The sequence below is a fragment of the Pteropus alecto genome, unplaced genomic scaffold (assembly GCF_000325575.1).
Source record: "Pteropus alecto unplaced genomic scaffold, ASM32557v1 scaffold98, whole genome shotgun sequence".
NCBI classification, from domain to species: domain Eukaryota; kingdom Metazoa; phylum Chordata; class Mammalia; order Chiroptera; family Pteropodidae; genus Pteropus; species Pteropus alecto.
In genome coordinates this window covers 17,507,480-17,530,880 of record NW_006443570.1, presented here as the reverse complement: position 1 = coordinate 17,530,880, position 23,401 = coordinate 17,507,480, and the positions used below count along the sequence as shown (strand labels likewise).

At 35.6% G+C, this 23,401-nt stretch overlaps 1 protein-coding gene across 2 annotated transcripts in view; it reads right to left on the bottom strand.

Moving 5' to 3' along the window:
• Positions 1-23,137, bottom strand: part of MYO1D (myosin ID) — a 216,891-nt gene extending 193,754 nt beyond the window's left edge. For both annotated transcript variants that reach the window (XM_025041584.1, XM_025041585.1), the window contains exons 1-10: positions 23,049-23,137; positions 17,967-18,175; positions 16,012-16,105; positions 13,676-13,841; positions 12,383-12,436; positions 10,616-10,711; positions 6,924-7,040; positions 5,057-5,260; positions 2,019-2,164; positions 1,827-1,941 (exon numbers count right to left, since the gene is read on the bottom strand). In XM_025041584.1, the coding sequence (XP_024897352.1) occupies positions 1,827-1,941; positions 2,019-2,164; positions 5,057-5,260; positions 6,924-7,040; positions 10,616-10,711; positions 12,383-12,436; positions 13,676-13,841; positions 16,012-16,105; positions 17,967-18,175; positions 23,049-23,122 (1,275 nt within the window). In that variant the 5' untranslated portion in view covers positions 23,123-23,137. The remainder of the gene's footprint in view (positions 1-1,826; positions 1,942-2,018; positions 2,165-5,056; positions 5,261-6,923; positions 7,041-10,615; positions 10,712-12,382; positions 12,437-13,675; positions 13,842-16,011; positions 16,106-17,966; positions 18,176-23,048) is intronic.
• Positions 23,138-23,401: the final 264 nt, after the last annotated feature.

Genomic DNA, 23,401 nt, shown 5'->3' with positions numbered 1-23,401 from the left:
GTGACACAAGACTGTCACTGATAACTGTTAAAGCTGGGTGATGGGTGCACTGAGGGGTGATGGGTGCACTGAGTTTATTACATTATAATCTCTGTTCCTACTTATACTTGAAATTTTCCCTTAAAAAGTGTTCAGAAGTCTGGGGTTTTTAAAGGAAATACTTGCCCAGAATAGCGATTCTAATTTGCGGGGAGCTGGCATATGGTCAGTAACTGTTACCTTGGAGTTAGCCTTGTTCCCTCTAGGACACGTATTTCTTGGTTTATTTAGCTAAGAATTTTTGCATGTTTAGGGCTTTTGTTCCTTTTTCGGATGTGTGAAATAGCCTACTGCAATTGCTGACTTTTCCCTTTGTTAACTATGTCTGTGGAATTTGAAACTCTGATTGCTAAAGAATATTTTTGACCAGTATCTCTGAATCACATCTGAATAACAAGTTTTATGACTGAATTTGCTTTAAAAATCTAAGCCTAGTTATAATTGTGTATTATATTATACAACAGATCCATTCCAAGAAAGCTGCATATAAACTTAATTGAATTTAATTACATCTTAAATGTGCTATGAGAGTTCACTCCTTAAATCAAAATTATAAGTAATTCTATTGTAAAGTAATGGCACACTCTGGTTTAAAATTTATACTGATATACGTGAACAAAATTGTTTATGGTATTCTAATGTTTAACGCATGATGAAAGGCAAAGATGCATTTGAGTCAGGAAAGTTAGTAATTATACCATTGTGTCCTTTTTCTGAATGAGAGGGAGACAGAAAGTAGGAAGGTGAGAAGGAATATAAAAGTAATTTAAATACAGCTTTTCAAGTAGTTTTTTCACTATTATACCAAACATCAAAAAAAATATTGATTTCATTTTTATTGTCTACATTATCTGGCAAGAGGATAAACGCAGTTTTATAAACACTGAAACTTATGAAAACTCAGAAATCTGTCCTCGAAACTGTTTAGAAATACAAATTTAAAATAATTACTACGTCTCATTTCTATCATAAGCAGATATTTGTTGTTATGCTTTATTAGCTGTGCTTTACGAGCTGTGATCTCTGGGTCTGTGCCCTGGACCAGTCAGATGTTCTGGCTATATATTACTAGACGAGTTTGACTGACAAATATTAACGTTCACAAAGAGCCATGAGAAGAGAGGCGATAACTGAAGTGTGACACACAGAAAAGGAAATGGAAAGACAAGTTAATATACTGTTTTCATGCAAGGATTTCAGAGAATGGGAATAACATTAACTGAAGACACTAAAATATCATTTAGTTTACAATTTGAGAAGGAGAAAAAAAGGAATAAGAAGAGAAAAAAAGGAAGAAAAGGAGGAAGGAGAAGAAACTAAATCTGGAAGCAAAGTTCAGCCAATTTAAGGCAAGAGTTGCTCTGAATAACTTATTAATGATGTTAAACTCTTTTTTAAATTAAATTTATTGGGGTGATATTCACTAATAAGATTTCATAAGTTTCAAGTGTACAATTCTGTAATACATCATCTGTTTATTGCACTATGTGCTCACCACCTAAAGTCTCGTATATTGGACCGCTAAACTCTTCATAGACAGATGTGAACCAGAAAATCCATGTGGTATCAGCCATAAATTGAAAATGTTAAGTTTACTGGTTATAACTCAGCAATTTCTAGGCACCACCAAGGAAGCCTATCAAATTAGAGAAACCCAAAAAGGAAAGCAAAGGTTTTGGTGTTTCACATACCCGAGAAGATTTTTAAAAATACTTAAAATGATAAGATGCAACATTATCAATAATCTGTGAAACACATGAAGACATTTTCCACAGAAGTCCACTCACGTGCTTCCATGGGATCCCTTCCCGCTGGTATTCCTCTTGTTCTTGCTTCAGAACCAGCTGAATAAATAGCTGCTGCAATTTCTCATTGCAGTAGTTGATGCAGAATTGCTCAAAGCTGCAAGAAAAGGAATAAATTAGGTTTAAACAATCAAAATGTAAACAACAGTGTTTAAAGTATCTTATCCTGTTTACCTGTTGTTGTCAAAGATTTCAAAGCCATAGATATCCAAGACACCAATAACAGTGTTTTTCCCATGGATTGTGGTGTCAAAGTTCTTGACCTCAATGATGTTGTTGATGCAAGTCACGATCCAACAGAAAAGGCGCTCATATATCGCCTGTGCAGAAAACAATATCGTAAATTCTTGCCCACTGGGAACAAGTCCCAAGTTTAGATTTGTGCTACGTTTTAAATTCCTATCCTCCTCCTCTTCCTCGTTTAGGACAGTTGTTATTACCCGAAGCAGAACAATAAGAAATACAGATTGTCTATTACAAAAAAACAACACAATGGATGCAAAACTACAGTAAATAGTTTGGACTTTTAAGATTATTATCAGTCGCTCCACGTACTGTATTCCAACAACATGCCCAGGTTTGTTTCTGTGCCCACCTATCTCGATAATTTGTCTACTCCTCGTATAAGTCACTTCATCACTTTGTTGTTAATCTCATCAACTATAAAAAGTGGAAACCCTCGAGTTCACGGCTGTTCCACTAAAACTCTATAAAATTGAAAAATATCAATCTTGATTTATAATGCTAAATAAAGATCTGAGCTGAAGGCCAGTTTGAAATTCCTTGAGAGTCAAACACACATCCAATGCACAAGGATACATACGCCAAGTCTCACGTAGACGAAGGCACCATACACTAACACAGCCTGATACGAACATGCCCTGCCGACATCACATCTTTAGAAAGCCTTTCTTTAACATCTCCCTGCAGCCACTCGCTCTTTACTGATACACATCTATACACATGCCTCCGTTCTTCACTTCCCCTTTACTCTTCAATCCGGTCTAGTCTTTGCTTAGCTTCCACTACTCCACTGAAACAGCTCATTAAGGACCCTGGGTCCCTCTGCAGAGACACTTTCTTACACCGCTATGTGGATATCTTATTCAGATACTCAGCACCTCTCAACCTAGTGACCCACTCTCTTCTAGAAACCTTCTCCTCTCCGGGATTCACGATACTACACTTTCCTAACTTTTATTTATTTTATTTCACTGCCTGCTGCTTCTTGGTGACCTTTGGTAGGTCCTCCTCTACCTGACCTCTGAAAGCTAGAATTCCTCCTGTCCTGGTCCTCTTCTCTTCACTCTCGGAAGCCTCCTAGGTTGTATCACCTAATATTAAACAATAGTAATACAGCGCTATTCACAAGTGTATTATCCCAATGCAGACCTTTCTTCTGAACTCCAGATTCCTATGCGTGACTGCCTACCCAACGACACTCACAGCCATCTCCAATATACGTCCAATTTTCCAATTTTCCCACCCCCAAAACTGTCCCTACCCTACTTTTGACCATGAATAAACGGCCAGAGAAATTTAGAAATTCATTCATTCTTTCGACAAGTATTTGCTGAGTACTTCCTATGTGCAGTTTGTTGGAGACACAGTACTAAGGAAATATAAACATGGTCTCAGTCTCTAAGGAGCTTAGGGAGTAAGGTGAGGGGAAAACTACACACACATGCACGCACAATAAAGCAAACACGCAAGCAAATAAATAAATGTAGGTGAGGTGAATGGGATCTGAGGAGAATTTAACCTTTTCAATGTTTCGAGAGGCCAGAGAAGGCTTTTCTGAGAAAGGGGGCTGAGAACAGGATGAGTAAGAGTTAAACAAGCAAGAGGAGAGAGAAGAGCAATCCCAGCAGAGGAAACAGCACAGGCAGAGAGGCCCTGTGGCTGGAGGAAGACAGGGATAAAGACAACTCGTAAGGCCTGAGAGAAGACTAATGTGCTGAAGTGAAGGAAGCAGGCTGGAATATGGCATAAAATGAGGCAGGAGAGGCAGGTCGGAGCCAGATCGTGTTAAGGAATGTCCTTGATTCCATCATTCCCCAGACAAGTCAGTCCTGTGAATTTCATTTTCTAAGTACAGTTGTCTCAACTCTTCTCCCCATTGCCACTGCTGCCTTCCTAGTCTGAGCTGCCACTGTCTCTCTCCTGGATTATTGGAATATCCCTTTCACTGGTTTATTTGCTTCCACGCTTGCCCGATCCACCTTCCTTCTCACTGTGTACTCCATAAGATTATCTGTACTGAGGCCGGCATTATCATTTTAAAAATTTAAACTTGATGTCATTTTCCCACCTTCAAATCTTCCACTCTCCATTGCACTTGGATAAATGTAAATTCTACCCTAGACTAAAAACCAAGACTGAGATTTACAAGAGTAAGAATTGGAATAGATAGCAAACTAATCAACCAGCAAAAAGAAAATGTTAGACTTAAAAAAATAAAGCATTTGCCACACAGAAATTAGACAAAGGTTTAACGTTATTAGCTCTTATAAATTGACAATGAAAAGATAAGAGCCCCAAAGAAATTCGAACAAAGGATATACCCAGGCAATTCTCTGAACGGATTTAAATACCTTATATGACAAGATACTCAAATATACTAGGAATGAAAAATTAAAGTAACGATAAGACATTACTATATACCCCTTAAAAAGCAGTAAATTTAAAGTTTAAAATCAGTGTGTGCTTTGACCTGGCAAGCTCATTCCTGGGAATCCACCCAGCTGAAATAAAAGCACTTGTGTGTAGCGATAGATGAACTGAGCCGATATGCAGCATTGTTTGTAAGGGCAAAAAAAGAGAACCAGGCGAATGACTCAGAAGGAGGATGGTTAATAAATTATGGAACCATCACCATACACGGGCACAGAGACATTAAACAGGATGGATCAGAACTCCATCAGTGGACTCGAAGGGGACTTGCGCAAAACCACGAGAGGGGCCCGTGCAAGCGAGGAGCCCTGAGAAGTAAGCATCGTTGGCTCGCCAGTCAGTCGGCTTTGCTTTCTTCGGAACAGTGATACTCACAGTCAGGGAGTTTTATCGAGACCGCGACGGCCAAAAACTATCATCACGGTTTTTAAAAGTCTTAACCTACTTTCAAGGAACATCTGAACACATCCTCACAGAAGTTCACTAAAACTGCGACTGACATCAACACAAGGCCCAGAGAATATAAGTTAAAACCCCACCTTAGCGAAGGCGTCCCTGCCGTAGCTAGCTTCCTGTTCTGTGTGCTGCTTGTCGATGATGTCGCGCCCTGTAGCCACGGTCCGGTAAAGAAGGGCTTTCTCAACCATGTCCGTCTTGGTGGAGAGCAATTCTGCTATAATGGATACAACTTGGCCATTTTCAATAAGAGGTGTGTCACCATCCACTACAAATTTTAAATTTCCCTATACCAAAAGTGAAAAAACAAGACACACCATTTCCAATGAGAATCTGAAACATTATGCCAGGGATTATTTGCCAATTTAAGATATAATTCAAAGTGACTTTGTAGCAACTATTTTCCTAAATATATTACATATCTCAACATATAAAAAAATCTAGTGTTCCATCCATTTTTCCCTCTTCTCCAGATACTTATCTATCTTTAATTTTCAGTTTCTATTTTTGATGGGTAGAAGTTTTATATTTTTATGCAGTTAAATCTACAAATCTTCTGCTTATGAATTTTTCTTTGGTGTCATACTTAAACCATTTGTATTCCAAAGATTTTGTGGACATTTAATATTTTCTTCTAATACTTGTACAGTTTTTTCATACATTTAAGCTTTTAATCCACCTAGAATTTATGTTTGTATGAGGTGTAAAGTAAGAATCTAACTTTATTTTTTCTGATGGTTAGTTGCTCCAGTACCATTTATTGAATTGCTTAGCTTGTCCTCCATTTGAAATGTCACCTCTATAATATGAAATTCCCCCAAGTTTTTCAGTCTATTTATATTACACTCATTCAATAAGCAAACTAACCATCTACCAAGTGTCCAGCACATCATCTAATCTGTTGTTTAATCTGGTACTGAATTTTGCAATGAGTTTTAAGGTACTGTAGCTTTTACTGACATTTTAAATCTGGTAGAATTAGTCATGTCTCCTCTCCTCCCTTACCCCTACCCTAATAATACGTTCCTTTAATACATTTTATTTGATTATCCTACATGTTTATTGTTCCAGGTGAATTCTAGAATCATTATGTCAACTGTTTGGATTCTGAAGGATATTGTTATACTATATTTATGTATTTGCAAACTGGTTCAAAGGATGAGACAATTTATAAAATTAAAGTTTTCCTAGTCAGAAACATTTATTTAAAATGTCATTTGTATTGCTATATTTTTATATAGGGCTTACATATCTCTGATTCACTTAGAGTTAAACTTTACTGCATTAAAGTGCAAGGTAATTTTTATTCCAGATTTGAATTTATGTTATTATTTACTTATCATAAGGTTACATGTTCATTATATTGTAAACATCTCTAATTATATAAACAGTAATGAAAGATATTTTACACATGGTTCTTTACTTCTTCTGAGTTTGGTGTGGTTTAGTGGAAGATAACTGAACCATAAAGTCGGCCAACTTGGCTTATTGTATTGGCTGCCATGAACTGGCTGGCTGTGTCTTTGAGCCAGTCATAACACCTCTTTAAGGGCTCATTTCTCAATTTGTCAGAAGAGACAATCAAAATTCCAGTTCTAATAATCTATGATTCCAATGTTTCAAATGCTATTAGAAATTTTTTTGGTCAAAAAATTTTAGTTGGTAGTCACATCATTACTGAATTCTTTTATCTTTGAAATTAATCAGTTCTAAGTCTGACATATCAGTAAGAAAATTCACTAAAGCCAGTCTCAAAACCTATCATGGCTTGAAAAATCCCTCATAATATTATAAAATTATAGAATTACTGATATAGTAATTTCTTCAAAATCTAAGAGAATTTTTTTTACATGAATTACTTTTTAAATTTACAGGGAAAAAACAAAATAGTCTGAAATGACGTCCTGTCTCCACAGGGAGGCAATGGATTCTCAGAGGCACCCTACTTACCAAGTGAAGAATAGTAGCCAAAATTTTATATACTGTCTGAATCTCCTCAGGTTTGAAGCCAATTACTTTCATGGCGTCGGCTACTACTTTGAATTCTGCAGCATCATTGATAGAAGACTAGGAATGAAAATGAAACATTTTAAGTTACAGACATTTCATATGAGCATTAAAATTCAATAATTATGAGACTAAGTTCAAGTTTAGCCAAGGTTTTGATGATTTTGTAGTAAGTCCAAAGAGAATAAAAATGAGTTCCAAGGCAGAAACATCATTCAGCACACACAATGCCCACTGCCATAACCCCAAATAAGCACGACATATTTTCTGGAACCTTCAGTAAGGGAGCAAGTCATGAGCTGGCTCAGAAAAGCTGATCGCCATTCTGTGATGAAGGAAGGAAACAGCATGCGTTGTGAGATCACAAAGGGAAATACTGACTGTAGGAGCCTCCAAGACACATGCCTGGCTACTACTGTTGCCTCTGGTTTTTTGTCCCACAGTTAGTCTTATACAGGCTGGAAACAACACTCCCTCTCTCGTATGGGGAGGCTTTTTATTTCACAGGTGAGAGAAAGTAAGCTCCCAAAGCAAAGCAACCTGCCTCAATCATTCAGCAATCTAATAAATAATCTGGGACTATAACTTCACTTATTCACAAACATTTAGTGCGTAAGACCTTCTAACCAGTTTCAGGGGGTTTGCTGTAGATGGAACATTTGTGTCCTCCTCAGAATTCATATGTTGATATCCTAACCCCAAAGGTGATATTAGGAGGTGGAGCCTTGTGAGGTCATGAGGGTGGAACCCCAGAGATCTCTCATCCTTTCTGCTCTGTGAGGGCACAGCAAGAAGGCACCATCTATAAACCAGGAAGTAGGCCTCACCAGACACCTCTAGGCACCTTAGTCTTGGACTTCCCAGCCTCCAGAACTCTGAGAAATCAACATTTATTGTGTATAAGTCACCAGTTCATGGTGTTTTTGTTGTAGCAGCCCAACTGAATTGTAAGACAAGGTTCAAAGATACTCACCTGCCTTGAGGAGCTATAGTGATTAGGTTGTAAATACAAGTGTGGCAATGAAAATTCACAACGAAGCAACAGTAACTGCCTATCTTAGAAGTTTTCCCAAAGCAGCAGCTCCAGAGGGCCTGACTGATCATTTCCTTGGTGACTTTCCTGCCTGCTGAGGAAGGGAACAGGAAGGAGTCCTCTCTGCCTGATGAGCACACGTTCCTCCAGTGTCCAAGACACAACCAGGCTAGTTACTAGTTCTTTAATCTTGGGCAAGACACTGAATCTCACTGAGTCTCAATTTCCTCATGGGTAAAATGGGCATAATAATATATCTCTTACAGGATTGTTATGAGAATTGAATGACAATTTATATAAAGCACTTCCTTAATTCTTGGCCTATAAAAGGCATTCGACAAGTATTGGATATTACTATTATTATAAGCTGCAAATGTGTTGAAATTGCAAAATTAGACAGAAAATCTAAATGTTCTACTGTGGGAAACTGTTGGCTGCTTACTCAACAGCCATTCCCCAAACCCCATTTCTTTCTTGCTGACAGAGCCTGATTCGTTCACATCTCTCCAAGCGCATGTGTCCTTCAGGACTGGTGCCCCCAGCCTCAGGAGGTAAATCTTCATTGCTCTAAACTAATCACAGTGATCTTATTTCTCTTACCAAGTGATTAGTAGTCAGCCATGGGTATGTGATGCCATTCTGGTTAATAAGACATGAGGTTTCCCTAACTTATAAAGGGACATAAGTCAGAAGCATATCCTCTGCCCGTGACTCCTGGTGCTGCTGGCATTTTGGGACCATGAGGAAAGTCAGCCTACGGAGACAAGCTAAATCCAGTGAGCATGGCAGAGTTGTAAGCTGGAGAAACAAACAACACCTGGGTTCCTAGCAACATCGTTAAGGAACTGTCTTAACCAACTCTGGAATTGCTCCATTGAGGGCTCCTTGTTATGCGAGATAATTAAGTTCCTTCCTGTTTTTGGAGACTTTTAATTGAGTCTTATCTTACCTGAAACCCCAAATATCTAAACTGTACATGATTTCTATAATTTAGGATAGTTAGGTACAATATTTTATAGTTATTGAAATCATTCAATTAATTTACATTTGTTAACATGGGAAGATAGTCATAATTATTAGAGGGTTCATTTAATCAGGATTTAGTGTATGATATCATTTATAAATATATACACATAAACCGTTATCAATAATTATCTCTAGATGGTAAGCTTTAGTGTATTTTGTTTCCTTTTGGTTAATCTCTATTTTAGATTTAGACTATGATCATGTAATGCTTCTTTTGTTTTTATTAGAGAAGAAGAAAAAGGGGGAAGGAATAAGAATGGAAAACTTTGACAAAAAGGGAAACTAAGCTATATTTAGCTTGTAGAGAAGGCTGTATGTTCATTTACTACTTGCTTTCTAGGGGGCCTCTACATGACCTGGCCAAAAGTAATTTGGTCAATAAGACAATTTGATAAAAAGGAATATTTCCAGTCGTTGGCTTTTTAAGTATTGATTTTATAACCATTTACACCTCTTTAGTACCTCCAGCTTATTCTCAGAAGGCTAGAGTGTTGCCCTCTAGTGTTTTGTTTGTTTTCAATTTATTTTCGGCCAACCCTCTTGCTCTCAGATGATTGTAAAAGTAAAAAAATGCAACTTAAATGTCAAACAATGGAAAATTAACTGTAAAACCCTAAATATAATGTATTCCTATGCATGGCAATAATAATACATGTAAACCAGTAATGCAGGTATAATTAGCTTAAGATGAACAATAAAAATTTAAAAATAAAAAGAACATCTTAGATCCTTTCCTTTTATAAATTCTTTTATTTTTCCCAACAACAGTATATTTTTAATTGCACAAGAAATTTAAAATATGGAAAATCAGAAGAACACAAATATCTGTAATGTCATCCATTTAAAATAAACAAAACTTTGGTCTTTTCCCTCTATGTCTTATTTTATGTATTTATATACAGTACCTTTCCCTCAACAAAATAAGATGATACTGTAATTACTGTTTTATAACCTACCATCAACAAACTACACTATTATTAGGATTAGCTGAAAAATGGCAGAAAACTAATTAGAAATAAAAGAGCAAAAAGTACCTGCATATGTGTGTGCAAGTGCTCACATGCAAGGGAAGGAAAAAAATGGAAAAATCTGAAAGCTGATCAAAATGCTCCAAGGGTCAGACAACTATTTATAGGATACATCAAAATCAATATCTCAAAAAACAGTGAATGGAGAACTTTGATAGTCATTTCAGCCAATATGCTTTCAAATTTTGTCTTAACAACTTGCCTTTGGCAAAATCATATGGTATCTTCTTTTGAGGCAGATTTCCCAGTCATATCAATATTTTATAGTATCAAAATAAAAGGAATAGGATTAAAAATTAGAAGAAACCTCAAGATCATAAGAACTTCTTTCCTGTTGGATGGTGATAAAACATAGTAATGGGTTATTAAGCAAAGTTGTTGAGTCAACGATGTATTGAATCTCTGTCCTTGAGAATTTTAATAATAGAATAAAAGAGTCATTCATTTGCCCAAAGGCAATAGGCTTTTATTTTAGCTAATTATTTAATGTTCCCTCTGATTTTCTGTCTGATTCTATAGCTGAGCAATCTCAAAGAGGAAACTCTCACCTTTAATTGAGCTCCTACATGGATATAGTTGTAGGATGAAAGGGATTTCTGGAGATGAAGAGAACGAAGTGTCTGTTCTGAACCTCCTTGGAGTAGCTGAAAAATAATTTAAAATAAATTGGCAAAATACATACCGAACCAAATATACCACATAGTCTAACAAAGGCAACCTAGCTTTTATTCATTTTCTGGGCTTAATTCACTTAGATCCTCTTGTTTCTGGTTTTAAAGATTTTTTTTTTTTTTTTTACCTTTAAGGCAAATGGCTTCTTTCAGAAGTTATCAGTCATGGAGAATGTTATACAACCACGAAAAAAGTTGCTTAAAAAGTCTTAGGGCTTTCACAACATAGCTGGTATAAAAAGTTCTTGCTTTTACTATGGTTGTTTGTAAAATAGGAAGCTCTTCTCTCTGCTAGTCACCTGCTTAGAAGCCTTATTATCCAGACAGGATAGAATAGTGTTTCCGAATTCAGAAAAAGTCAATACTGTCACAGAAGTAAGAGGTATCAGCAGACAGTCATATGCCAAGTCACACTGGAAAAAAATAGCTATGGCTTTTCCTCGTCAATCTCTGTATCTCAGAAGAGGACAACTGGATAACCATAACTGTAGTGTCAGACAAAGAAATTTTAACACTTTCCTTCATGTGGGACAAACAGTGGAAAAAGGTTATGGGTTCTTGGAAATAAACAGAACTCTTTTATATTTGGTACAAAGTAGTTTATTGAAAACATGGTAAACTATCAACAAAAACATAATACAGGTAGCCCTTTTATATAACTTTCCTTTTGGAAAGCATTATGTTTAAATTCTCTATATTAAACTGTATGCTTTGCTTTACTTAAAAGGTGTAATGATCAGATTTTAAAAACTGATCTTTTAAACAAAACAGACCAGAACTTATATACACAAAGGAGTACTGTCTATTAAAGCAGTTCCCTATGGAAGAAACTGAGCTTGGTTGAATTGTTTTCAATTAGTATTGTCATGTTTCAATCACGTTCAGAGATAGTTTACATGTGAAAATCAATCTTGATTTGTAGTTTTATTTTATAAAAATACAAGACAGTATTGCTTAATTTGCTCACTCACTTTTTTTAGTACTGGTTTATGTTATATTGGGCCTTAAAAACATCATAATAATGTATCAAACTTGTTCCCTGAGTAAAAAGACTTGCCAACAGGAGGGCTATTTTAAAAGATTTGTCTTAGTCTCTAAAAGCATTCCCCAAAAAAGTGTTCGAAAATTTTTTTCTAAGCAAGCACAGCTTTGATGAGATAAGGAAGACAATTCTCTTGAATTCATAAAGACGGTTATTTTTTTAAACTAATCATATTGCTTTATAACCTCCATGAACAAAATAAACTGAGTTTGCATTCTCATCTCTGGAAATCCCAAATAAGGAAACAACAGCCTCAATTCAAAATAAAATAAAATTAATTCAACGCATTCAGGATTTCCTATTTCAAAAACTTTTATACATCATTAAACTGTTATCTACACCACAAAAAAATGTGATGCTCAACCAAGGCAGTCATCTGGTTGGTTGACCACCTGCCAGCTCTTTCTAATAGTTGTGCTCGTCAAATCTCTGAAGAAGCACGTGGGGGTAGAATGTGTGTGTGTGTGCATACATGTGTACCGTGTCATGGGCCAATGGAAGCAAGGGAGGCACAGGACAGGGGAGAGCCTCAATATAAAAACATTCATTTCCTGTACAACTGAACAAATGATCAATTATCTGCCTAACAGCAGATTACTAACCTGATAGAAAGAATGAAAGCTTCTTTCTCCTGGCTGTTGCATAATCACTCGAGACTAAGAAAAAACACATTAAAAATTTGAATCTGAGAATGCACCTCTAAAACAAAACAGAAGCTACTTTCTCAGTGAATCCTGTTATCGACAGTGCACTTAAATGTCTAAAGACCCCATGGATAGTACCCACCTAAAATTAGGTTTCCTCTATACAATTTTCTGTGCAATTTATTTTGGTAATACTTTTTACTGCTTAAAACAGAGTTCTCTAAAATTTCCGAAAATAAAGCTATTTTGATTTTTTTTAACCTTGATCTTAAAAGGAGAATATTTTAGTGGGGAAGAAATTGGAAGAGGGGAGAATAGGGAGGAATAGTTTCAACATTCCCTTCCCCAGCGTTTGCTGGCATTTCAAAGAGCAATGCCTTATAGCCCTTAATAAAATCAGTTGGGCCAGATCAGTCTATTGAGACCCCTGCCTTAGATACTTCCCAAAAAACTGCTATTAAGAGATTGCTGCTGTGAAAATGTACATCCATTCACAGGGATCCTTTTGATTGAATATGCACGTAAAGTGAAACCATGAAACATTTTGGAAAAAAGACCGATAATACCTGGCATTTCCTATCCTTTTTTTAGCTGACTGATTAAAAACATTATCTCCTTAACAGTCTGACTCCAATTTAACAAAGAAAAATAGATTACACTACATCACATCATCATAAAGGATGCTGTAAATAGAAACTAAAAAAATTGAGATTTCAAATTATTTTAAATAAAATACATGGGAGTATCATATCAATGTTATACACCGTAAATTTACACAATGTTATATGTCAATTAAATCTCAATTTAAAAAAAGACTTGTATGGGCGTGATTGTTTGAAAAGAGTATTATTTCAGGGAATGTACAGGATAGCTCTTCTTCGTGCATAAAAAAAAAAATATGGGAGGTAATGATGTGTAAAAAGGGTGGAACCGATTAGTCCTAGATTGGTTTTTGGTTAAACCTTACCCAGAAGCTGGCACATATTCACATATCACTCCCACTTCCCCCAACACATATACTTATTCTTTATCTTAAAAGTCCACAGCTTTTTACAACTTGATATTGTGTTAATAAGAGAATACAAAAGAAGACCATCTTATCATAGAAAGCTAACTGAGGAGCAGGAAGGGAGGGAGAATAGGATTTAAAACTACTCTGAAGCAATTAAAGAAATTCTATAAACATAATTAGGTTTATAAAAAAAACACTAAGCGCTTGTTACATTACCCTCAGAAATCAAGCACATTTACCTTCTCCAATAAGTAGTTATTGATATGTCCACCAATAGGGTCCCCCTTGAAATCAAAGTTGATATCCATGTATTTTCCAAACCTGCTGGAGTTGTCATTACGGTTGGTTTTGGCATTGCCAAAAGCTTCCAGGACACAGTTGGATTTAAGCAACATATTCTTCACTCTTGAACACAGATAAATGAAAGTTATTACAAAAAGTTTTAAAGGATGGGCCTTTTAAAAAAAAGTAGATTTCATTAAAAGATATGCAAATATTTATGCAAAGATGCTGACTGCAGCACTGTTTGCAATTAAAACAAAACAAAACAAAACAAAACACAAAAGGCAACCTAAATGTCCACTAATGGGGATGGAGAAAAATAAATTTGTTTCCAGTATAATACATACTGACATAGAAAGATATCCAGAATATATTAAAAAGTGAGAAATTAAGCTGCAAAATAATATGTATGCAGGATCTGTGTGTGTGTGTGTGCATGTGCTCACGTGTGAGTGAATATACTCATGCACAGTATGTTAGTAAATGCTTAAAATATCTGGAGGGAATAGCACACTTCATTATGGTTACCTAGCTTGGAGGCGTAGGTAGGGTGGAATTTCAGGGAACTTTCACCAACGCAATGCTATAATTTTTCAGTTTTTCTTTTAAATGAACATATTTTATTTACATAAAGAAAAATCTTAAAAAGAGATGTTCTGAAAAAAAGAATGGGTGATACAGAAAATGATACAATTTTTTAAAATACTTGCTTATAAAGCCTAGAACTGTAAAACTGATTCCACTTAGTTATACATTATAAATATGGTCTTTATTAGAAGTTGCTTATCATTTTATTTGAAGTTGCATGGAATCTCTTCTTTGTACCAGTTATTTAATTCACTCTTTATTCAATGATTGCTATCTTTTTATAGAGCAGTCTCTTTCAATGGATGCATTTTAACTTCGTCCTGCTCTTTAGGTCTTTGTTTTGATTTCACTGACAAAATTCCTCTTATATGGGCATACCTGCAGAAATACCTTTGGCCACTAAGATAAACTGATATAGCAGATCAACTGTTCCTTCCACTACTACTGTAAGTGACCCTACAAACTTATCTCCTCCTGAATGAAAATATACTTTTAAAATGTGGGAAAAAACTGTTTGCTTATGATAAATAAACTGCCTCTAAAACTATGGTAAGATATGCTTGTGAAAGGCTGATTAATGCTCATATGCCTTATTTCACCACACCACCTGGGTTTAGAAATAAAATTAATTTACTTCTTAGACAGTTACTATCCTGAGCTCCTAAGGAAATTAAGAATACTTACTCATATCTTTGTCTTTATTAGTTGCAAAGTCAAAATCAGAAGTGGGGATGTGTCAAAATTAAGAAAAATACCTCTTTGACCTGATCATTCAGCCCAATTAGGATGTAAAGAAGAAAGCCCATGGTTAGTATAGTCTAAAGTCTCTTCTCTCTCATCAACCCAGCATCTTTTCTTTCTATTCATAAAACTGAAGATTGAGATGTGTACATGGAGCGTCACTCTTCAGTAAATGAGCACTGAACTTCAAAGTAACACTCTGGAAAATCAATTTTTTTTCTCTTCAAAAAGTCCACACTACATAAGGAAGTTGAATCACGTTGCTTTATAGCCACATTTCTTTATTTTTAAAAAACCCATCCATTCATTACTTACACATTTATTAAGCAAATACTATGTGTCCGATACTGTGCTAAACGCTGGGCCTCAGACAGAGCACACGAGCCTCATTACGCATCTTACTGTGAGCAGCAGCCTGTTGCGGCTGAAACTCTTTTAGAAAAAAATCACATTTAGAACTTCTAATTTCAGGAGTTCCAGTTGTAATAATGGTGCGGAGGCATGGATCTGCCTCCCAGAGCCGCCTTTCACTCTAGAGAACTGAGGGCTCCTCAGAACACAGTTTTAAAAGATGCTGGTGTAACAGAAAGAGCGAAGAACCTGTGAGAGCTCGAACCATAAAAGCTACCAGTGTAAACTATAACATCTTTGCTGACCACATACATTTAAGGCAACAGTTATAAACAAGAATGGGGACACTTTCCTCTGTTTTGTTTTTTCCTCTCAATAATTTTGTTCTGTTTTATAATTTGATAAAGCTTACCAAAGTAGAAAGCTTTTTTTCAATTAAAAGCAAATACAGAAATAGAGTGATATAAATAAAAGTAGAGTATGCAATAAGAGAATCAAAGTAGTTTATCATCAATGAATGGTTGATACATATCAGAGGTTAAGCCTGGTCAATTCTATATAGGAAATAAAGCTCTAAGTAGAATTTCCCCCCCCATTATTAGATTGCCCTTACCTTTCAATCTCTGCTCTCTGACTGGGGTTGGTGATGGCCGCAATGTACTGCATAATGTACTTACTGGCTTCGGTTTTACCAGCTCCACTTTCCCCTGGGGGAAAAATTGTGCAAGGCTTAACATTATAACTTACACCAAAAGTTGGCTAATTTTTAATGGAATAATTTAAAATTGTGATGTCAGTTATTTATTTAAAATCCCTTATGTTTCACAGTTTGCTTTTTTGAGTTATTTCACCGTCTTGATATGGTATTGGTGCTACCAGATCTGAACACAAGTTGAAAAAACTAAAACTAATGTACAAGTAAAATAACAAATAGATTACAAATCAAAATTAATCTAGTAAGAAATATCAAGAGATAAAATGTGATAAACTAATTCCTTTAAGTCTTTGTACTTGGCAATGACTCTTAAATCTAGCAGAAAAGAAATAATCTAGTGAGTAAAACAGTGGCCACAATATAATCTTATTTTCTATAGAATTTCTTTTAATTTTAACAGGGTCAAAATAAGTCTTTCAGAAAATGAAAGTCAGAGTAATTCTGGTGAAAACTAAAGTATGCAATAAGCGCAAGACACATGGTGTAACAGAAAATGACAACTGGTATAAGGGGGGAAGAAGAGATCAATTTAGAATTATCTACCTAAACTTTTAAGTTTATGTCTTTTGACCCCAAAACTCCACTTGTAGAAATTTATATTATGGAAATACAAATGTCAATAAAATAATCATCATCATCAAAGGTTTTAAGAGTTTTTCTGTAGACTGTGTGTCATAGTTAAACCCTGAAAGTAAAATGCCTTTCAGTAGAGGACTGGGTAAATACATTATGATTCAACTATTTAATGGAATACTACATAATTAAATACTATAGAAATAAGTATTGTAATGAAAAGATGTCCATTATAATGTCAAACGGAAAAACAAATTATGTAATAGCAGTTATAACTCCACAATATAATTATACTTATAATTATATATGCACGTGTGACGATATGTATTTGCCCACGCAGAGAAAATCGATAAAAGGATAAACACTATCGTTCACAGCTGTTAATGCTGGAATTCTGGGGGAACAAGGTATTCAAGGGGAAGGGACTTTGTCTTTTTACTTTATAGTCTTATACAATTGTTTTCTTTGTTCTCCGTTTCACGATCAGGCAACTTCTTTTCATAATTTGTTTTTATGAAATGTAGTCCTAGGATATAATTCTCTAACTTCAACATTAAGTTGAACTCAACTCTTCTGATAAAGTAGAAACAGAACTGCTGTACTTACCACTCAGAGTTGTCTTGATAACCAAAATGGAATAAAAATCCTAAAAGTGTTTTTGAAAGTATAAAGCCACGAATGCAAATGTGAGAATTATTAGTACCGAAAGAAGTTTCCACAGTTTGGGAGAAGCCATCCTGGGTCAGAGGACAGATATTTTTCCTGGCTCATTTCACTACACAAGATTCCTTGAAGAGTGCAGCTTTAAGAAGAGCGTTCAGCTCCACTTCTTGGGCACTTTGGGTCTGTCTCCCTCCTCGTCAGGCACCCTCAGTACTAGTTCTAGCCCCCATGCCAGTATGTCCCTAGACACTGGCTCCCATTTTCTGTATGTCAGGATTTCATTGTCTCAGTTTCATTCTGTTATTATTTAAAATAATTTTTGTTACATTTTATCCAAGAGGGAAGGAAAGATTTTCCATGTCACCTCAGTCTACAAAATTGACCAGAAGTCCATCCAGATTCAACATGGATTTGTAAATGAACCAAGACTAGAGGATGGTCAGAAATGATCTAAATAAATAATTGGATATTTAAAGTTCATTACATTTTTTTTCTCCTAAAAATTGCAAAAGTTTCTAACTTCAAAAAAGATTGAATCAATCATCTGGATCCTTGAGTACCTAATAAGTTAAATACATTTTTGCCTTGAGTACAGACAGGGGATCCCCTCTAAATACCTGATATCACAATACATGTGTCCTTCGATCGCCTCTTCATAGCCTTGTAAGCAGCATCGGCAATAGCAAAAAGATGAGGCGGTCTCTCATACAGCTCACGTCCTTTATACTGCTCAATGGTCTCTCTCCCATAGATGTTCAGCGACTTGTAAGGATTCACAGAAACGACGACTTCTCCGATGAATGTGTAGATGCGCCCCTTTTCAAATCTGTACAGAAGCAAAAGAAAAGGAAGAAGTAGCTGTGGTTATTCAGAAATGCTGTTCCTTTCCTATGAGTCTCCAAAAAAAGTAAATATCCCAGGAACAATTTCTGAACTGACATTTCATTGATTACGAGTTTACTTTTACTACATTTGAAGCTGTGCTGAGATGCTGTTGCTAGAAAGGGCCAATTGGGGTTAACAGCCAAGAAAGAAGAAAGAATTTAGTTTTTTAGAGGCTGGGGATTTCCTATATCCAAAATATAGAAAGGTAAGAAGATGAAAAAAAAAAAGTTGAAGACAACCTAGAAGCTCTGGGAAGAAAATAAATAGTAGTTAAAACAGGTCTTGAAATCTAGTTAGCCAGATTTTCAATTACACAGAAAACTATCTAAATACATTTATTTCTTTTCCCTCTTGGAACCTCAGCAAAATGTCAGCAAATAAAAACAATGAACTCCATAACAGAGAGAACGGTAGAGGAGGCACTTCTGGCATAAGTTACATTCATTTTTAGAAGGACGCCTAAAATTCTGTGGTGTAGATATATCATTAATTATTTAACTATCCCACTTCCTTCCTGCTATTTTGAATAATACTGTAAAATATTCTTGACACATAATCTTAGAAACTAGTGCTTTCATTTCAATGGGACAGATTCTCAGGAATGGGATAGGTGGCTGAAAGGTAGAAATATTTTTTAAGTATTCAAGAATATGATCTCACCTTTTTACCATTAAAGGCTAAAAGGTCACCCCATGTATGATTTGTATATACAACTGTACAGAGATATATTTTATAAATGATTACATAAGCATGGGAAAATATGGAAGACTACATGTTATGTTTTATGTATCATTTTGTACATACAATAGAGTGAGGAGGAGAAAGGCCATGTGAGCCATTGGAATAAAGTCATAGGAACAAAGAAAAAAAAGAATTAAAAAAAAAACTCCCCAGCATATGTGATATAACTGCAACTGCACAAAATTATCTATATTTACAAAGAAAAAAAAATTTAATTTAGAAAACCCATATATAGTTACTATTTACACATTAACTCATGTACATAAACATGTGAACCAGAGCTAGGCCAACACCTAAATGGACAAGCGGTTGCCACCACCACACTCCAAATGCCGAGAAAAAGGCAGACATACAGGTCACTTCCAAGAGCTGAATGAACAGTGTCGAGATGGGCAAAATGCTGCTCCAAGAACAGCAGCCACCTCTAAACCCTTTTGTTGCAGGGCCAGTGAAGCAGGGAAATAACTAAGCATTTGGAACCACAAGGCAAAAAAGAACCTTAACTTCCTTCACACTGGCATGAAGGCTGTGGGCTATCATTATGAGTGGAAACAAACAGATATTGATAATGTCAACCATAAATTAAAAACCAAGATTTCTGTCAAGTAGTTGGTGTATATTTAAATAAGAGTTATTAACTACTTTAAGGTTTTAAGGTTTAAGAAAATTAACCATTTTTCTGCTATGGTTTTCCTATGCATCTTCCTGTTGTTAAGACAGAAAGTTTATATGGTAGTTAAAAGTACTGACTTTTAGTCCTTTACATATGGTTCTAAATGCTCACATTGTAAACGTAATAGCAGTGAGACCTTATGAAAGCTACTTAACCTCCATGTGTTTCAGCTTCTTCTTCTCCCCCAGGCATTGTGCAAGCACTTTTAAAAAGAGGCAGTTAATTTTATGCTTCCAGTTATGTTCTGCAGGAAGGAGATTTTTAATAAATGTTTTATTTTATTAACATTGCTACTTAAGTCACAGCAATCCCTACGCATGAGTAATTAATTCAATGATCACAATCCAATTCCCTGCTTCAGATGTCAATCAACTAGCAACTAATCACAAGCAAAATATCTACATAACTCATTTTAAAGACCCACAAAAATAATAAAAAGCTAAGGTTCACTACCCCAAGCCTTTCTGCTTAACCTGCAAATTTGCATGACGTGCTCAACATGCTTCAAGGATACGAATGAAAAGAATACGGTGCTTTAATTTTAAAAACATTGTCCAAATAAGAAAAAAAAAAGGATGTTAGAAAAAAAATTACCTCATAAATCTGGAACTCCGTGACTAAGAGGGACAGCAAATAACATATGAGATAAGAATGTTGTTCTAAGACTCCAGGTCTATTTAATCAGGTACTTTCTCCAAAATTCCATTTTATTTCAAATAGAATATTTTGTTTACCAAAACTTCTGGGAATCGAGTTTGTAAAACACAATTAAAATACATGCAAAAAATTATCAAATGTATAACTATTAACAGTTCAACAAATATGATATTAAACACAATGCTTTGGCAATTTATGAAACATCAGAAGCTTATCTAACTTGAAACTCAGGTTATCAAAGATGAAATTTTTAATTTTGTTAGGGCTTAAAATTACCACTAGATGGTGTCAGTATACACTTTAACACCAATCCAAGATTTCAATTAGCTTTGGAAAGCCTTATGGTATGAAGTAAGCACTGAGGTAATGCAGTCACCTGCTTGCTTTGCCTCCAGGAAGAATTGCTGTAATTATCCTAGATGACAAATGGGATGATAACATCTCTCACCAGAGACCAAGGAAGGCATTTCTATGACCTCTATGTGTAACTCTTTTAGGACAAACTTTTATGATGCATTCTTCACATATTTGTTCAATATCTACTTTGTGCCAGACACTAAGCCTGACTCTGGGAATTAAAAGAATGAAGAACAGGAAGTGTTGTAAATGAATAATAACGTAGTATGATAGATTAAATAATAAGAATGTGCACTGTGGTGACAAAGATGATCACAATAAGCCCCTTTCAATGAAGAACCCTAAAGAGTAATAACACAAACTCCACAGTAGATACACAAGGTCTTTTGTGTCCTGGCTTCCACTTTTCTCTTCACCTGACTCTCCTAACTAACTACTCACACTTCCACCCATTAGCACCTCCCATCCCCTCGGCCACTCTTGCCTTCACATTAAGGAGCTATTTACAGTTCCTAAGAGCACCACGACATCACAGTTTTCCATGGGGTTCATTCTGCTAGAAAACTTGTGCCTTGCCCTGTCTCTTCTTCCCCTGTCTGTTTGGCAGGTTCTCACTCCTTTAAAAGCCTAAGCAACATCTTCTCTAGGAAACTCTTCTGAATACCTCATCTCTAGCATCAGTATTATGGTATTTGCGTGGTTCAGATATTTTCTTTAGAACTTCCCAAATAGTTAAAAATGGCTTAACAGTAATTGATTTTTAAAATGTAATTTCTTTAAGAAGATAAAAAATATTTATCGAATGGGCCAGATATTTTCACTGGCTTCTGAATGAAAACAAAGAGGTTCTAATAAATTTTTGAATTAATAAGTAGCAATGAAGAAAATGTAAAAAATGCTTTTGGAAGACACCAGTCTTTTGTATCAGAATTTGGAAACATTAAAAAAACAACCAATGACTCTATTTTCGGTAGTAAAGAGAGCACCGATAGACCTGGCAACAGAGAAACACAAAATGTTTGCCCTGGATACTCCTAACTGACCTCTTATATGAAGTAAGGAGCGGGGTTACTTGACTGTGTGTATGATACTTTAGAACATTTTTGGAAAACTAACAAATACATGAGGTTGGTTGGTGGCTCCTAATGTTGCTCGACAGAGTGGTGAATGTAATGGATGAGCTTAGGGATTCAAATTCCCATCTCAGGTGCCACAAAATGACCTGAAAACTTCTGCATGTGCCCTGAAGGAGAGAGCCTCATCTCCTGTAGTCCAAGGATGAGAACTCTGGCAAGTATAGTGCTCCTGATAAGAGGCAGTGAGAACTACACAACAATCACTTATGTGGTGTCTATCAAAATCATATAACCTGAATCTAATCAGGAGGAAACATAAGACAACCTACACTGAAGGACGTTCTACAAAATCACTGGAAAATCTCACAGACAAAACAGAGAAAGACTGAATAATATTCCAGATTATTTTATTTATGTCCAAATCAAAGAAGCATAACAACTAAATGCAAGGCACGCTCCAAGGAAATTTCTTGTAGTATTCTTGCAATTATTCTGTAAATTTGAAATTATATCAAAATTAAAAGTTGCTAACAAAAAAAATCCAACTTCTAAGCTTCTTTACATAGTTGGCTTAAATTTTTATTAATTTTGGATAGGCAATACAGACTCAGTAATAGATTCAAAAGCTATAAACGAATAGATAGTGACAAGTGTTTCTCTTATCTTTCCCACAACTTCCTTTATCAGAGATAACCACTGCTACTAGTTTCCTGTGAATTCTTCTAAAAATAGTTTATGCACACACACACCCACACACGTACATAAGGACAGTTTTTCACATGAATGACTTCTTTTCTCTCATTAAAATACAGATCTTGGGATAGTTTCATGTAAGTAAACAGAGAATAGCCTCATTTTTTATGCCTGCATAGTATTTAATTTCAAGGATGAATTCACAATAATACAATCAGTCCTTATTGGATGGACATTTAGGCTGTTATCAATGTTTTGTTACTATAAACAATGAAACTAAAAATGTAATGGTATATATTTCTTTGTGCCTAAGTGTACATATACCGGTGGAATACATTTCTAGAATTAATGTTGCTGTTTCAAAGGATATATGTAATTTAAACTTATGAATTATTGCCAAATTATTCTCCAAAATGGTTGCCACAATTTATACTTCCGCCTACACTGTACGAGAGTTTCTGGGAGTGGGTTTTTAACCAACAATGCTGGCCCATTTTTGAAGGAACAGTCTATATTGCAGTTTTACTTTCAAAGTACACATAACTTTCTTTACTGATGCACCCAATTTTTGCAATGTTCATTAGTTTACTGCCAACTTTCAGTAAGGTTCAGTTTACCTTCCCCAGTTCTTAGACGAGAATCTCTTCCAAGGGTGAAGGCATCTTGTTTCTGTTGCTTCTGGCAAAATCATAGTCTCCCGGTGATGGTGTCAATTTGCTTTACCCCTTTCGTTAGACTGTACGTTCCTGAGATGGGCAGGGGACTATGTGTTAGAAAGATTATGAGCTTTAGAATCACACAGCCCTGGAGCCCTGGGTTTGAATCCTAGCTCTGCTAGTTACTGATTGTATGTATTCATAAACATCTGAGTAATGAATAAATGCCATGTGCTGGGCACTGTGCCAAGAGCCCGAGTTACAGAGAAGAGTAAGACATGGTATTATTGTATTCAAAGGTTTACATAAATAGA